Source organism: Geotrypetes seraphini, chromosome 15 (genome assembly GCF_902459505.1).
Source record: "Geotrypetes seraphini chromosome 15, aGeoSer1.1, whole genome shotgun sequence".
NCBI lineage: Eukaryota > Metazoa > Chordata > Amphibia > Gymnophiona > Dermophiidae > Geotrypetes > Geotrypetes seraphini.
Genome location: NC_047098.1, coordinates 55,559,329 through 55,576,659, shown reverse-complemented (window position 1 = coordinate 55,576,659; position 17,331 = coordinate 55,559,329). Strand labels below are relative to the sequence as shown.

General features: G+C 43.4%; 1 protein-coding gene and 1 long non-coding RNA gene across 3 annotated transcripts in view; one reads left to right on the top strand and one right to left on the bottom strand.

The window, feature by feature from the left end:
- The window catches only part of LOC117349167, a 123,251-nt gene extending 121,523 nt beyond the window's left edge, over nt 1-1,728 (bottom strand). Inside the window, exon 1 of one of the 2 annotated variants that reach the window (XR_004537120.1) lies at nt 1,599-1,728. This is a non-coding gene — a long non-coding RNA (uncharacterized LOC117349167). Of the gene's footprint in view, nt 1-1,519 lie in introns of both variants that reach the window. The other variant, XR_004537121.1, reaches the window with a different exon arrangement.
- A 63-nt stretch (nt 1,729-1,791) lies between these two features.
- The window catches only part of UBE2G1 (ubiquitin conjugating enzyme E2 G1), a 120,339-nt gene continuing 104,799 nt past the window's right edge, over nt 1,792-17,331 (top strand). The window contains exon 1 of the mRNA XM_033922283.1: nt 1,792-2,083. Within this exon, the coding sequence (XP_033778174.1) occupies nt 2,038-2,083 (46 nt within the window). The 5' untranslated portion in view covers nt 1,792-2,037. The remainder of the gene's footprint in view (nt 2,084-17,331) is intronic.

Here is a 17,331-nt window from a genome sequence, read left to right as displayed (position 1 = left end):
CCACAAACCGCAAATAACATATAAAAAAGTTATTCACGTTTTTTTCATATTCGCACCTATTGACGGAACACATCCACCGCGAATACGGAGGGAGAAGTGTACTGTGTTTTGGACAGGCATTGCCAGCCCCCTCCCTCCATCCAAGAATGTCTCTTCTTGTTGCAATAAGATGCTGGCACTTTTATCCATATAGATGGCTGACATTTTTCAAAAAGCCCATTTCCCTAAGTAAAGAACTCTTTTAGCCATGAAAATACCTTTGTAAACTACCCTCTCTATGACCAGCTACTGCGTCTTATGATGAGTGAGATGAAAGGAAACTCTGTTTTTGTAAATAATTAAATAGAATATCCCTGTGACATTTTGAAATTTTATCCACAAAAACAGAAGGTGATCTGGCCATCAGTCACTTTTATGTATTCAAAACATTTATGATCTGCTCAATCTATGATTCTATGCAGAGTACATAAAAACATACATGAAAATTAAAATCACACACAAAATGAGTCAATACAAAATGACTACACATTACACAGCCTATATAGCCTTAAACCAGTGTATTAGGTAGTATCTAAACAGACATCCAGTCTGTAAAGCTTAAAACTAATACTCCAGGTAGCAGCTACATAGCTTGCTGAAATAAAAGTGTTTAGAGCAGGCTTGTCCAACCTATGGCCCATGGGCCAGAACCCAGTCAGCCAGCTGCTGCTATCAAACCTGCAATTGGCTACATAAAAAAAATGTACAACTCCAGCTTCCTTGTTATTACTCTTCAAGCTTGAGACATGCGTTACAGTTTTAAATCTGGTGAAGCTCAAAACGACAGGAGCAATCCAAACCTCCTGAACCACATGGCTCAAGCTCTGTAAGCCTAAGCCACAGTTGCTGAAAGTTCAGGTGTTCTCATTGTTCCAAGGCTTATGAGACTGCTTTAGAGACTTATTAAAAACATCCAATTTCCTTACTGATCTTAAAGAGGATGGAAGAGCATTCCAAAGTGTCAGCGCAGAGATAAAAAAATAAACTGGAGGCCCTATATTCTCCCAAGCAGAACAAATGAAAAGATGGAATATCTAATAAATTAGTTGAAGTGAATTACAAGGACCTAGATGGTTGCTACAAATGCAAACTTGAGGAGATTGCTACAGGTATACGACCACTGTTGCTTGCAGAAATTTTGGCCCAAGATGAGCTGCAAATCACAATAGCTGGTGAGGAAACTACTCAAAAAAGTACTATTGGACTATAGAATTAATCATCCATATTTTAGTTGTGTCTCACTGTAATGACTGTCAGTGCCTATTTGGGAAGGTCAGTCCATATGTGCAAAGCGCAAACAAACCTAAATATAAAACAGAGCTCAAGCCAGCATTTGGATGGATATGAAGATCGTTAAATATCAAGAAATGCAGTCAGACACCAAGAAAATTTGGCAAAAAGATAGAGATATTTTCTATTGTACTGGAAGTCACAGGCTTTGAGTAAAAATAATTTTCAATAACACTTTAAGCTGGCATACATCTTATGAAGTCCAATTTGGAAAGGTTTCCCGAGAGTGATCTTGCCATTTCTATTCAATTCTTAGCTTATCTCCTCACCTGCTGGCCACACATCTACACAATTCCCAGGAATTTCCCGCCGGCGCCGGCGCGTACCATTGGCCATCAACCCCTTGCCCTCCCCAAGATGGCTCTCCGCCAGTACCGACCTCCACAAGATGGCCGCGACCGGTCGCGCACGCCGTCACGCACAGTCTAGCTGTTTCTGAGGCTATAACTGCGCAGGCTCGAAGTGGCCTTAAGTGCAGTGAAATTCTTGAGAGGGGCTAAAAAGAAACAAACAAACAAAATTAAAAAAAAAAACACCTAGAGAGGTCGGGTGGCGCCGTCCGTTCCCAACCGTTATTTTTTTTATTTCAGTCGTTGTAACGGGTCGCTCCTCCTCAGCCGGGGCAGAGGAAACGGGTTTTGTTTGCCGCGTCAACTCCCCCTTCCCCTCTCTCCGGAAAAGTCCGTCCGTTTCTCCCTAAAGAAGAGAATGACGGAGCTCCAGTCGGCGCTGTTGCTGCGGAGACAATTAGCAGGTAAGGAAGAGTCCGGGGCCACGGGGTGGGTAAGGAGCGATCAGCTGCCTCAGCCTGGAGAGCCTTTAACAAAAGGGAGACCTGGACTGAGGAGAGCTGCGGAGCACCACTCTGGAAGGACTCCTCTGCTCCCGAACAACGTGGGTGCGCCACCCTCACACCAACTCCTATTTTTTATTTTATTGTAACTTATTTACAGCTTCTCAACCCCCGGGCCACTGACTGCCTGTGTTGTGCCACTGGCCCGGACGGTTGCCCTGGTTGCCAGGGCTCGGCTCCGCTTCCTTTGTGTTTCTGAGCTCAGTTCCTGTGGCTTTCTAATGCCGTGGGGGTGGGGGGGGGAGGGTAAGGGGGAAACATGACAAGATGAGTGGAGGGAGGAGTGCCCGAGCTGAGGTATTTACCAGGGGGGCTCTGGAGCCTGACTGCCCTGACACCACATTCCAGTGGCGAGGGGGTAGGAGTAAAGGGATGGACTGTCTACGGCACACCAGTCGCCCCCCCCCCCCCTCTCAAACTCCCCACTGTCTTCATGCTAAAAGTGACTTGGCAACCCTTGAGGCTTCCTTGTATGGTCTCTGTCGTTTGACAGACACTCGGCGACCGGTACGGTTCAGTTTGGCCTGGCCCCGGTTGTGGCTGGTAGGGAGCATGCGCATTGAGCTGCTCGCGCGCTGGCCTCACAATGCAGCCCCATGTGCTGCCAGATTTAAAGAGAAACGAGGGCGTCAGTTTCTACCTCCCTAGTGCAATGTGTGTCTGGGGACTCGGCGGATCAGTACTACTACTACTTAGTATTTTTGTAGCGCTACCAGACGCACACAGCGCTGCCCATTAAAACGGGTAAGAGACGCGGTAAGTTTGACGTGCCTGTCTCCTTGCCCCCTTACAGGGAAGATTTCCCTTTGCAGTAGGTCTTTTTATTTTTGTCGGCTGTGCAATAAGGTTCTGTGTTCTGATGGGAATTTTTGCTCGTGGCAGAATATTAGTGATAAAACACAATGTGTTTTCTCTTTGCTTAAAGACACTATCGTGTTCTAAGGATGCTGAAGTTCTATGGAATTTTTCTTTTTATCGTTTAGACTTTTTAAAATGTGTCCTAATCTTTGGAGTTCCTTAACTTTTTTAACTGTTTGGAGATGCATAAACTTTTCTTGTGGCAGGTTTAATACAGGGGTGGCTCTGGCAGAGTATCTCCCTAGTTTTACTTCTCTAATTCTTGCAACCTCCTCATGTCACTTTTTTTTCCACTCAAGGACCAGAATTATCCCAATTTATTTTGTTTTCTGCCCAATCCTCACCCACAACACTGCCTCTCTCTTTTCACACCTACTCCTCACATTGTTGCAGCAGAGATTGGCTTCTGGAAGGATGGAGACAAATCTGTACCATTTAACTACTGGTGGGATGTGATAATGCCAGCTGCCAAATGAAATTGCTACACTTATACCAACTTGCCACATTTTTTTTTCTATCTTGTGCACTTAGATCGGTAATCAAGGTGCAAGATCAGCAATTGGGAAATACCGGTGGCATGTTTCAAAAATTGTGGTGTGACTTTAAATATGTCCAGGTATCACCAGAGGCTTCCGGGATTTGTCACCAAAATTTTGACTCTTTAGGTAACTGCCTATTTCAGTTGATAGGAGAGCTCATGCTGAACTTTTGAGTATCTCCTATCTAGTATTTGTATAATGGATATGGTCTACAGCAGTGTTCTTCAGCCTTTTGACACCTATGGACCTGCGGAAATAGAAGAATGTGCACAGAGATGGGGGCAAAGTGAGTTTTTAGAATTATGTTCACATTTGATAGTAACTCAGACTTTTGAAAATATCCAGTTGATTTTATGAATTCAGTAGACAGCTGTATGTCGGTGCATAAAATAAGCACCAGCCGGTTTGCCTTTCTGTAGTAAACTTATATCTGTAGACAGAAGAGGGAATGCTTTAGTAAATCAGGATATTAATAAGTTTGTATCGTGGGATGTACAGTAATACTTCCCCCACACACACATACCCTGTTTCAATAAATGACACCCAAATTTGGGCAAGCAGAGCAATGAGATGCAAATGACGATTCCAGGTAGAATTTTTGATACCATTTACTGACACTAGCCCATACTGATCATTTTCTTTTAAAATTATTCTATTAACTTATAAGTGGCCTATTATAGGATATTTTAATAATATGCATTTTTCTCCTATGCCTTAACAAGGAGCTAAAACAGATAAAGCACTATCCCCCTCCATTACTAATGCGTAGTGCAAATTTTAGCGCCTGCAGTGGCGGTATCTGCTCCGCCGCTCATAGAATTCCTAAGAGCATTGGAGCAGTTACCGCCGCTGCAGGCGCTAAAACCTGTGCTATGCATTAGTAAAGGAGGGGGTATATTAATTGCTGTACCAAACACCTACCGGTAATATGGAATTTTATATTAGGGAGTATTGACAATTCTTGTCTTCACAGCAAGGAACACTCATCTGCCAAACATAGTAAGTTGGTATAGTTAACTTACACCTCTGAAGATATAATTAACAGTGCAACTGTTAGAAGGGAATATAGCAGTTAGGGTGAGATTCACTAAGCAAACCGATCGTGTACCGATCGGTTTGCGACCCGATTTCCCTACAACCCGATTCACTAACCTCTATCCTGATCATCATCTGATCCGCGTATGCAAATGAGGGGGAATGGCACTAAAATGATGTCAGGCAGCGATTCACAAACAAAAACCCTGCAACACCGACTGGGCTGGCTGATCACAAACAAGCGACTGCTGGGGACCAGTCGTTCACTGCTTTACGACTGCCATCTCCTGCTCTGCCTACTGTCTATCCCAACTTTCAATCTCTGCGCCCCGACTCTCTGCTGCAATTTTTATTTTCCTGCCACCCTTTTCTTCCCCGAATCTGCTCTCCTGCTCCTGAATCCCAGACTCTCTGCCTTTTCCACTGCCCCCGAATCTGGCTCTCCTGCTCCTGAAGCCCCGACTCTCTGCCTTTTCCACTGCCCCCGAATCTGCTCTCCTGCTTCTGAAGCCCCGACTCTCTGCCTTTTCCTCTGCCCCCGAATCTGCTCTCCTGCTTCTGAAGCCCCGACTCTTTGTCTTTTCCTCTGCCCCCGAATCTGCTCTCCTGCTCCTGAAGCCCCAACTCTCTGCCTTTTCCTCTGCCCCCAAATCTGCTCTCCTGCTCCTGAAGCCCTGACCAGGGCCGGATTTTCCTATAGGCTATCTAGGCTTCAGCCTAGGGCCTCAAGATCAAGAGGGGCCTACATTCAAATTGTTAGCAAAATAAAAATTACACTATTCTAAAAACAGTGAACACTAAAACACTGAACCGAAAATAAGGAGAAATTCTACGCTTCGGGATCGGAACCGGCTCCGGCCGCAACGGTGCGCCAACTCGGCTTCTCCCTTTCTTTTTCTCGCCCTGGGAGGAGGATCGGGGAGGGAAAGATGTCAGTCTGGAAACAGCTGGGCAAAGCCCAGCCCCGCAGGGAGAGAGGCAAAACGTGGATCCGTCAGGACAGGGCGGTCCAGACTGGCATCGGGGGGGGGGGGGGTTCAGTGGAAGGGGGATGGGAGGCAGGCAGGCTGGCATTGTAGAGGAATGGGGGGGTTTAATGGAATGCAGGCAGGATGGCATGGGGGGTGTTCAATGGAAGTGGGATGGGAGGCAGGCAGACATCGGAGGGGGGGTGAGGTGAGGAAGGACGCACTGGGGGCAGTATGGACATAGGAAGGGGCAATGTGTGTTATGTTTGATTAGTTATTGTTACAAGTACTATATATGGTGCTGAGAATAAATGTCCAAATAAGTGTTCTCGACTTTTTTTAATTTATTATCCGTGTCACATTTTTTATAAAGGTTAGTACCAATAACAACATGTTTCATTTAACATATTGATATATATCACAGTAATGATGTATTTTATTATCTCTCATGTAATTTACAAACTTAAAAATGGGAGGTGAAAGGTGGAATAGCCTAGGGCCTCTTTTCATCTAAATCCGGCCCTGGCCCAGACTCTCTGCTTTTTCCTCTGCCCCCGAATCTGCTCTCCTGCTCATGAACCATGTGGAACTAATACACCATTTCTTCATTTTACACTCCCTTTACTTTAAACCTCCATAGTCTCACACCCACAAATTTGAGTTTCATTCTGCTCTAATACGTTTGCCTTTATTTCTCCTCAGTTCTTGAAAATCTGACCCTTGACTATAAATGCGCCTGTTTAGCTTTCAAAATCCTATATGGTATCCTCCCTCCCTTTCTTGGAATTCCTCAAACCCTAATACCACCAGATCCTCCCACAAATTAAAACTATCCTTCCCCTCGCTAAAAGGCATTTCCCACACAGGAAAGCTAGGGACCTCCCTCCACTTCAAAATCACTGAGCTCTGGAACAACCTTACCTCCCCTCTTCGGAACTTGAGCTCTCTCCAAGTTTTCCGCAAACATCTGAAAACCTGGCTTTTCTCAAAAAATGTAAGTCTCCCTCCAACTTAGGAATCAAGGAAACTCTTATATCTTGGCATCCCAAGTCCTCTAAATTTTCTTCACACTTCTACTTCTAACCCTCTGTTGTAGTTCCTTCCTATTTCTCCTACTGTAAACCGCTTCGAGCTCTACGAATGTGGAGATGATGCGGTATACAAACCTAAGGATTAGATTAGATTAGATGAATCCCCGACTCTCTGCCTTTTCCTCTGCCCCCGAATCTGCTCTCCTGCTCCTGAAGCCCCGACTCTGCTGTTTTTTCCTGCCGCCCTGCTCTGCCCTGCCCCGAATCTCTTCTTCTGCCGCCCTGCTCTGCCCTGAATCTCCTGCACGGTTCTTTGCCCCAAGTGCTGTCCTGGCCTTCCCCCACAGTAAGAGCCCATTGTTTTAACTCACGGGTTTAACGGGCTCACTAGGCTAGTAAAAAAAAAAAGAAAGAAAGTCGCGGCTCTTTGACGCATGCATAGACCATCTACAGGTGGTCTGTGCATGCGTCGGGATCGCACACTTGTGATCTGTACGGTCAGAGGGGGACATTCCTCCAATTGCCTTTTTGTTTGATGAATTGATCGAGCCTGCATGGATCGGCCACGGATCAGGCACAGAGAGTCAGGTTAGTGAGTCTAGCCCTTAATGTAGTAGCAATCCTTAGCAAATGTTAGTAGTTAACGTAGTAGCAATTGCCCCACATTAGTGGCATGACTGTCTTCTTACAAGTGCTGGGATTTCACTAAGGAAGTTTACTGGGGAGTTTCTGCACATAGCATTTTTTTGTGTTTGGTTAAGGTGTGAATTGCAAATGCTTAAAGATGTTTAGCAAATAGGGGCCTGACTTCTTTAACTTTCAAAGACACAAAAAGTGGAACAATAGTTACTGGATGTAACATGAGAAGTTTAGTGCAAATGTTTATTCCTTGTCATGAACAGCAGATGAATCCAGAGACTAGTGGGATTATGCCCGTCAACCAGCAGGGGGAGATAAAGAACACTGAATTGTCCTCAGGTGGATGCACAGCCTCCTGGCCAACCAGTATACTCTATCTCCAGCAGGTTGGATGGCTGCTACTCTTCTAGCTCCTGGCTTCAGCTCCTAGGAAAAAGGGCGCTCTGCTCCTGTTGCTTTGGCTTCAGTAGAGCTTAGGGTGTTGGCATAATGTTCCAACATTGGGGCTGCACCTGGGCCCTCCCAGGTCCCTTCCCCACCCCCCTTCCGGTGATTGAGGGGCCGAGCCGGTCTATAAGGATCTGTCCAGTGGTGGACTAGAGGAAAGGTTTATTACCTTGCACCATGGGAAAAAGTGAGACCCTGTTTGGATTCTGCCCTGGGGGCATGGAGCCAATGCTGAGTTCCTGCGGCTACCGGCCCTAACACCCTGAGGAAGCTGGATGCCTAAATCCCATAGGCTCATTCATTCTGTGGGCGTGGAGCTACAGAGGTCGCCGTTCTCTTCGGAGAGGCACTGGTAGGAGGAGGAGGTGTGTGTTGTTGTTTTTTTTGTTGTTTTTTTCTTTTTAATCCTTTCCCATGTAGGGAGGTGGAAGATGCTTCAGCAGTAGTAGCACGCGACCATTGACTTGCAGCTAGGTCGGGCAGTAGGAGGCCCAGAGGGTGGTCGACTAAGGCCCTTTGATCCCGCTTTGATTTGGGGAAGGGGGGCTGTCGCTGCAGCTGCCGTCACTGCCGCTGTCAGTCTTTCTCCGCTCGGAGGAGTGATACCTCCTCCGGCAGTGCTGCCTTTGCCACCACTAGCCAGCTGGCCCCAGTTGCTGCCGCACGGGCGGTGGGTTGGCCTTGGCTGGGGTGCCATTTCTCTTGCAGCCTAGTGGACCTTGTTTAGTCCCGGCCGGCTGGCAGTTAGCTGTGGCTAAGCTAGTTGCGGGCTAATGTACAGCTCTTGCTCGTGTTAAAGAGTTTAGTCTTTCCACCCCTGGGTTCATTCATATGGAGGAGTGGTGTCTCAGGTTCACTGTATCTCCTTGGGACACTGGGACAGGCACTTGTTACTTTGTGGCCTGGGTACAGAATGGTGTTTGGCTACAAGGGGATGCCTTGCCTCTCCTCTGGCATTCCTCTTGACTTTGGTCAGCAGTTTGCCTCCTGTGCCCTAGGGGCTTTGTGCTTGAGAAGGTTTCAGTTAGATGGGGAGTCTTCACTTGTTACGTTTCCAGGCTGGATACTCTAGAACCTTGTGAGGGAAGTGGGTCTGGTCTGCGGCGGGGCTCATGGGTTTTGCTATCATCTAGGGACCGTTGCCAGACATGATGGTTGCATTCCACAGGAGGTTATTTGGGGCCTGCTGATCACGATAGGAGGCTGCTTTGCACTCATACTATTCATGGAGGGGCACTGTAGCTGGGGTTTTCCGCAGCATGGTGCTCTCAGGTAAGGATTGTTCCTGTTCACATGTGCTATGCGGGTTAGCCTTTGTATAATCATGGGATACATACTCTCTGGGAGTCGTATCTCCTTGGATGTGTACTGTAGGGCAGGATTTCAAGTTCACTTGTTTATTTCCCTCCCTACGTTTGGGACTGCTTTGGTACATCCCACTAGTCTCTGGATTCATCTGCTGTTCATGACAAGGAAGGTAAAATTGTCCTTACCTGATAATTTTCTTTCCTTTAGTCACAGCAGATGAATCCAGAGCCCCACCCTGTTGCAGGGTTTGTCGCTCTCAGGAGAGGTTTGGGCATGCCTTTCGGCTGACATTGCATTCTCGATTTTGAAGCATCAATGCACAATTGGGGTAGTGCATGTGAGGGAAGAAGTTGCATATGTATCTTATGTTTCATGCCGTTTAAGTGATTTACTTTTATGTGCTTTATATCATCTGCTTTGAGAAGACCTATTCTGTTTGGCCAGGAGGCTGTGTATCCAAGATATACAATTCAGTGCTCTTTATCTCCCCCTGCTGGTTGATGGACGTAATCCCACTAGTCTCTGGATTCATCTGCTGTGACTAAAGGAAAGAAAATTATCAGGTAAGGACATAATTTTACCTTGTATTCAAAATGCCATATAAAATTAATAACAAAACTAGAAAATCTTTAATACAAAGAATCTGTGTCAAAACAATTTTGGTGGTTTTACCATACACTAATAGCTCACAGTATTTGTCATAAATACCATACCCTATACAAGCTGTGTTTTGGCAAACCTTTGCCTTCCTCATGGGTTTTCACAAGAGCACAGACACTGAGTTTTCTGGCTGGCTGTGTCCATCATTTTCTCCCCACAGGCATAAAAAGCAAATGGATATCAGTTTCTTTTGATGATCCCTTCTTTTGAAAGTTTTTAACTGATTTTCGACCAATTGTACTTGGAAAAGCATTCTTGAGTTCTTTCATAAAATAGCTTGTTCTTCATCGTTGTCTTCATCATATCTTTCCACTACATTTTTGTTTGTTTTCTGTTTGTCACTTGAGACTTGAGTTGTTAAGGTTTTGTGTGTAGTAGGAATATGAGGTATACTTGACAAATTAAGCCCTTTTTTTTCAGTATTGAATGTGACCAGGTGGCATGTTTGAATATAGCTTTGATGCACATATTAGAAGTTCTAAAAATTAAGACAAATTAGAATGTTTGTACTAGTTGATGCACACCCATGAACTGTAGCGCTTTTGAAAAAGTTACACATGCAGCCGAAATGCTGAATTGTACTACGAACATACCAAAGCAGACTTCTCCCACCACAGAAATTGGTTTAATAAATGGACAGCAGAGTTCATTTAGCATCATTTTATCAAGTGTTTTATTGCATATATAGACAGTGTGAGTGGCTCTTTGGTGTGTATGTGATTAGTGGTTGTCATTGACTTTTCCCAGTTTCTCTCATTTATTAGATTTGCATCTGCCACCATGTGTTTACTTTGTGCTGTGGTGGAAGAAGTTCTGTATGGTTCTGGCATTTTTCTTCTTTGTTGGGTTACTCAGTGTTTGGAGTTTAACTTGTACAGTACTTTGCCTTGATTGTGTATCAAAATAATGTAAGTCACTTTGTAGCTATCGTGTGTTTTGCATCTTAAAAAAAAATTTACAAAATAACACTAGAGCAGCAAATATAGTTAATGTTTACTTTACCAGTATGTGTACTCCAGCACTTTGCGGACCTTTTAAAGATCTATTTGCCTTATCACTTAAATAGGTCAGTGAAACTAGGAAGGTGTTCTAGCTTCTAGAATTCAAGAGAATGGCCCTTTAATTGTCAGAATGAAAGTATAGTACTGGTAAACAGCTCAGCATTTGGTGCTGGTCCAGCAAATATCAAGTATGAGGATACAGCAAGCAAGCAAACTGGAAAGAGTAATGTGCATTGCATTTCATTAACTATTTCATAAGGATCCATTAAGTTTCAGTGATGCCTTTTTCTGTATTTGGAGACATTTTGTATAATTTTTTAGTCTATTTACTTTTTTCTCCAGCCTTTATATTTGAATTTACCGTATATACTCAAATATAAACTGAAATTTTGGGGTAAAAAAAGGCCCCAAAATGGGGGTCTCTGTTTATATTTGGGTCAGTACTGACCCCATCCCCCTCCCTCTCCCCCCCAGAACCTGTTTGCAGGCCTGCCATGAGACCTGCTGGTCCAGCGGTGGCTGGGAAATGAGGGATCCCTCCCACCTCCTGTCAGCCCAATTCTAATTTATTTTTCTCTCCCTCCTGCCTCCTCTGGGTATCGTATCCCTGGTGCAGAACTGCTAGCTAATTGGCTACAGTTGAACTCACAGCAGGCAATCAACTAGCAGCTCTGCACAGGCAGAAGCAACCTTCCTTCATTCCTGCCCATGCAAAACCGCTAGCTAATTGGCTGCCACAAGTTCTCGCAGGACCATGAGAACGCATGGGAGCCAATCAGCGACTCTGCACGGGCAGGAATGAAGGAAGGTTGCTTCTGCCTGTGCAGAAATGCTAGTTGATTGGCTGCTGTGAGTTCTCAACGGTAGCCAATTAGCTAGCAGTTCTGCATGGGCAGGAGTGAAGGAAGGTTGCTCTTGCCATGATTTATTACTGGACTACCAGGGATTCTTAAGGTACTTGGGGGAGGGAGGGGGGAAGGGTACAAAACCTGGCAGGGAGGGAGAATGAGGGGTCTGGAATCAGAGCAGCGAGGGAGGGGGAGCAGGGTACAGAGCCGGGCAAGGCAAAGCACTACACTTGAATATTAACCCCCCCTCCCCTCCAGTTTATATTAGAATCGGGGTTTTTTTTTTGTTTTTGTTTTTTCTCTCCTTTTTGTGGGGGGAAAAAGGTTACTTTGGTTTATATTCGGGTTGGTTTATATTTTGAGTATATACGGTAATATAGTTCTAACCCAGTTCAGCTCCCCTTTTCTGAAGGGCAGAACAGCCTCTTAATGCATAAAAAAAGCCCAATAGAAGTTACAAGAGCTTGTGTAGATTCTCCTGCTCTTCCAAAAAGAATGGCCTATCTGCAAGTTAGGTTTTGACAGTTGATGACATGAGGGGTGGAGCTTGCTAAACTGCCTTAGCCAGCATCTCACTGCCACTGCCATGTAAATTTTAATGACTAAAAGCTTTTTAAAAAAGGTGATCACACTGATCCTCAAAGACCCTATAGCCAGTAGAGTTGTCAGGCTATCTATAAAACATGCATGAATTTTCCATGCTCTGCTTCCAGTGTATATACAACTTATTTATACTTTACTGTGAGGATATCTTAAACACAACAGGTGGAGGTCCAAGAAGACCAGTTTGACCACCACTTTTTGAAAAATGAAGTTGACATACACTAGTTAAGCTGTGTCACTTGTTTTTGTATTGGTTTCCACTGTTCCATTTGTCCTTTTTTAAGAAATAGAATTGTAGGATTGTTTCTGACATTGCTGATTTTAGACAGGCAAGTTTGGTCCAATTTCTCAATATTAGTAAAATGAACTTAAGGACCTCATGTTATCGGATGTCAATTCACTGAATTACAATGTGTCTCAGTTTATAAAGTGCACTTTTAATACATTTTTTTTCCAGAATGGATTAATAAGGCCTGACAATCTATGCTTGCTTCATTTAGGGATAAGTATTACATCTAATGTAAAGCAGTTTCACCTAAATGCTTCTTCTCAGACCCCTCCTGGAGGCACATTTAGTCAGTATATACTAGAGACCCACTGTATGCAAATTTCAGAGTTACCACAATGAGATTTGCATAAAGTGGGTCTCCACATAGAGAATGACAAAGGAACAAATTTGTCCCTGTCCCCATGGGATCTATCCCTGCCCCATTCCTGCAAGCTCTGTCCTCATCTGCTCAAGCCTCGAACCCTTTAAAATCATAAGTGTTCAAGGTTTGTGCAGATGAGGGCAAAGCTTGCAGTGATGGGACAGGAATGGAGAAAGATGTTTTTCAGGCATATTCACTGTGGTAATCCTGAAAAATCTGGCTAGGTGTGCATTAGTGCTGCCCGATTCAGGAAAAAAAATTTCGATCAATTCAGCCCATTGAATCAATTTTTCGATTTGATTTTCCTGCCCAATTGGGAGGTTTTTTTTTATTTTTTGGGGGGGGGGTATCCAAACATCCTGATGGGTTTATTTAATAGCCTCTTCACCCTCTTTGCCTTCTCCTAACCACACTGGCACTGTGGTATAAACAAAATAAACAAAAAAGACTTTTCCTCTCTCTGTTAAATCCTAGCTCGTGTTCACAGTCTAACACCAGCTCTGGCAGGATATACAAAATCTATGTCTTACAGAAACAATGTCAATGTGTAAACATGGTCTAAATATGAAAGGAGACTCAGGAAGCAGTGATATAATGGTGCAAGTGAAAACTGGTTGAATTAAACAAAATGCAAAGAGACCAAACATTATGGACAGATAGGCGACTGCACAAGATATGGAACTAATGTAAGAATGAAACCATTAAACACAACTGTGAAATCTGCAAGAAATCCTAAGGAGTACTCACCTCCCAAGTAAAGAACTAAAAATCAGATCCACTGTCTACAATTGTGTGCAATCAATCAAGTGCAATAAAAATATATACAATCTAAGTAAGAGTGGAATTAGACTGTGCATTGGCTTCAACTGTAAAACATGCAGTGCAGGGATATAAAGTGGTGTGTAGAATCAAGATATATTGCACACAGTCTAAGGATTCTACTACTCACAGTGTGAGAGCTGTTGACGTCGGTGAATAACCGTGGTGATGAATCTTGTACTAAAATATGACTTATAAACATTGAAGACAGCGATAGTCTTAAGGTCCTTGCCGCCTTAAATAAAAAAAAAAGTACTAAAAATGAAAACACTATGGAGGTCATTTTTACTCAGGTGCGCTAGCTGATTTAGCGTACACAAAATGCTAACGCGTCCATTATATTTTATGAATGCATTAGCATTTAGCACACGCTAAATTGGCTAGTGCGCCTTAGTAAAAGACCCTCCTATGTGTAGAATTTTTATTTTAAAATTTCTATACTGTCCAGCCCTAGGCAGTTTACATAAGCTCAAACATACATAATGCGTAAAACAATACAAAAGACAGACAAATATCAGGACTTAAATTCACAATAAATATTTGATCATGGTGAGGTATAATATAGAAAAAAAAAAACCAGTCCTTAAGCTATTTGCTGACTTCTGTGAGACAGTGCCGTAAGGAAATATTGTTGGTGATTTAAAGAGAGAGCTCGCCAGGACCGGATGATATACATCCCAGGGTACTAAAAGAACTCAAACATAAAATTGCTGACCTGCTGTTAGTGATCTGTAACCTGTTGCTAAAATCGTCTGTAGTACCTGAAGATTAGAGGGTGGCCTATGTTAACGCCGATTTTTAAAAAGGATTCCAGGGGAGATCTGGGAAATTACAGACTGGTAAGCTTCACTTCGGTGCCGGGCAAAATGGTAGAAACGATTATAAAAAAATAGAATTGTGGAACACATAGACAAACATGATTTAATGAGATAGAGTCATTAAATCATGTTTGTCTACGTGTTTCAGCCGAGGGAGATCTTGCCTCACCAATTTGCTTGGCTTTTTTGAAGGTGTGAATAAACATGTGGATAAAGGTGAGCCGGTTGATATAGTGTATCTAGATTTTCAGAAAGCTTTTGATAAAGTTCCTCACGAGAAGCTCCTGAGAAAATTAAAGAGTCACGGGATAGGTGGCAAAGTTCAGTTGTGGATTAGGAATTGGTTATCAGATAGAAAACATAGGGTAGGGTTAAATGGTCATTTAATTGCTTTCGCCCACTACTTATGAGGAATTTAGGAAACGTCTGAAAACATACCTGTTCCTAAAGTATCTAGACAACTGATCCTCTCTTCTCTCTCCCATCTATAGCGATTAACTTGTTCTATTGATCACTCTCTCCTCAAAAATGGATTTCCTGTCCTATTAATCCTCTTTCTTCCTCCCCTCTTAAAGTCAATCAATTTGTACCTTTGCTTAATCTTTGTAAACCGCATAGAACTTCACGGTATTGCGGTATATAAGCTGTTATTATTATTATTTAACTTATTTATAAATGATCTGGAAATTGGAACAACAAGTGAGGTGATTAAATTTACAGATGACACTAAACTGTTCAAAGTTGTTAAAACGCATGCGGATTATGAAGAATTGCAGGCGGACTTTAGGAAATTGGAAGACTGGGCATCCAAATGGCAGATGAAATTTAATGTGGATAAATGCAAAGTGATGCACATTGGGAAGAATAACCTGAATCACAGTTACCGGATGCTAGGGTCCACCTTGGGGATTAGCGCCCAAGAAAAGGGCCTGGGTATCATCATAGACAATACGATGCAACCTTCTGCCCAATATGTGGCGGTGGCCAAAAAAGCAAACAGGATGCTGGAAATTATTAAAAAGAACGGTTAACAAGACTAAGAATGTTATAATGCCTCTGTATCACTCCATGGTGCGGCCTCATCTGGAGTATTGCGTTCAATTCTGGTCTCCTTATCTCAAGAAAGATATAGTGGCACTAGAAAAGGATCAAAGAAGAACGACTAAGATGGTAAAGGGGATGGAACTCTTCTCAAATGAGGAAAGACTAAAACGGTTAGGGCTCTTCAACTTGGAAAATAGATGCCTGAGGAGATATGATTGAAGTTTGCAAAATCCTGAGGAGTAGAACGGGTAGAAGTGAATCGATTTTTTTCGCTCCATGAAAAATTACAAAAACTGGGGGGGACACTTGATGAAGTTATAGGGAAATACTTTTAAAACCAATAGGAGGACTTTTTTTTCACTCGGAATAGTTAAGCTCTGGAACATGTGGTAAGAGTGGTTAATGTATCTAGTTTTAAAAAAGGTTTGTACAAGTTCCTAGAGGAAAAGTCCATAGTCTGCTGTTGAGAAAGACATGGGGGAAGCCACTGCTTGCGCTGTATTGGTAGCATGGAATGTTGCTGTACCTTGGGTTTTGGCCAGGTACTAGTGACCTGGATTGGCCACCTTGAAAACAGGCTACTGGGCTTGATGGACCATTGGTCTGACCCAGTAAGGCTATTCTTATGTACAATTATGAGCCTGGAAGAAGAACAAATGTACAGTATAGGCTCCTTTTACGAAGATGCGCTAGCGGTTTTAGCGCGCGCTAAAAACGCTAGCACACCTTCGTAAAAGGAGCCCTATGTGTACTTGAATAAACTTAATGAGAATAAATTTAAGAAAAATCTTGATTAGAGAGGAATTGTACCCATACGTAGTTCATACTAACAGTAAGCGCTGCCACAAATGACGGGAGATGTAAAGGTGAAAGGCTGATGTTGGTGACTCGCTTTGAACCCTGGCTTATCTACGTCAGAATATAAATATGCATATGGAGTAAACGTCATGAGGAATGCTGCGTACAATTGGGTTCATTTGCTACACTGTGTGCTGGTTAAAAACAAACAAACCCAGAAGCAGTTTAAAAAATGGCCAAGCAGTTAAACCGTTTTGTTTAAAATCTGAGCCCAAAAAAGTAGTATTATCTTTAAGGTAATTTTAGATGTGTTTTAATTGTATCTATTGATATTTTTAATGTTTGTTTTTAGTGTTATAGACATGACTCCTGGTTCGGTGGAGCCAAAACAAAGACTGTCATGTCATTGTGATTTACATTAATAAAGGCAAGTTCCTATCAGGCCAGCCTTAATGCTTTATCTGTTCACCCAGAACCCTGAAGCAGGGCCACAAATCCACTGTGGGAGCAGTTCTGTGGTCACAGACTACCAAATACCGGCCACATATCTGGACTCCTGACAGAGATACACCCTTCCCCCCCCAAAGAAATGCAGTAGTACACTGCAGTTGGCTGGCACCCCAAATTCTAGTCTGAAAACTGGAGGCAGATCCCTGCGACTCCCGGAGATAGCGCTACATGTAAAAATGTCCCATGTGGTAGCCCACACATCCAGAGACCAATGGAGAGACTGCAACCACATAGCACTTAGCCAAACAGTTGACTCCAGAACACTTTCAAGATACCTGCCTAAGTTCCTCAACAGAGTATGTATTCTAACTGCTATTGCCCAAAAAACTGCTTGCCTTGGGGTTTTTCCTGTTGTGGCTTTTTTTGTGTGTGTATGTGAGGAGGAAAGGTAGTTATAGCCAAGGCTGAAGGGGGCAGGTAGGAGGCCTGGTACCACCAAGTATACCCCCCAAGCTCAACTGAGTTAGAAAACTAAACCAGGAGCTTAACCTCAAATGAAAAAAAGGAGCTTAAGCAGGAGATGGAAAATACTGACTGAACAGTGAGTTTACCATTCTATTTTTTTATTTATTA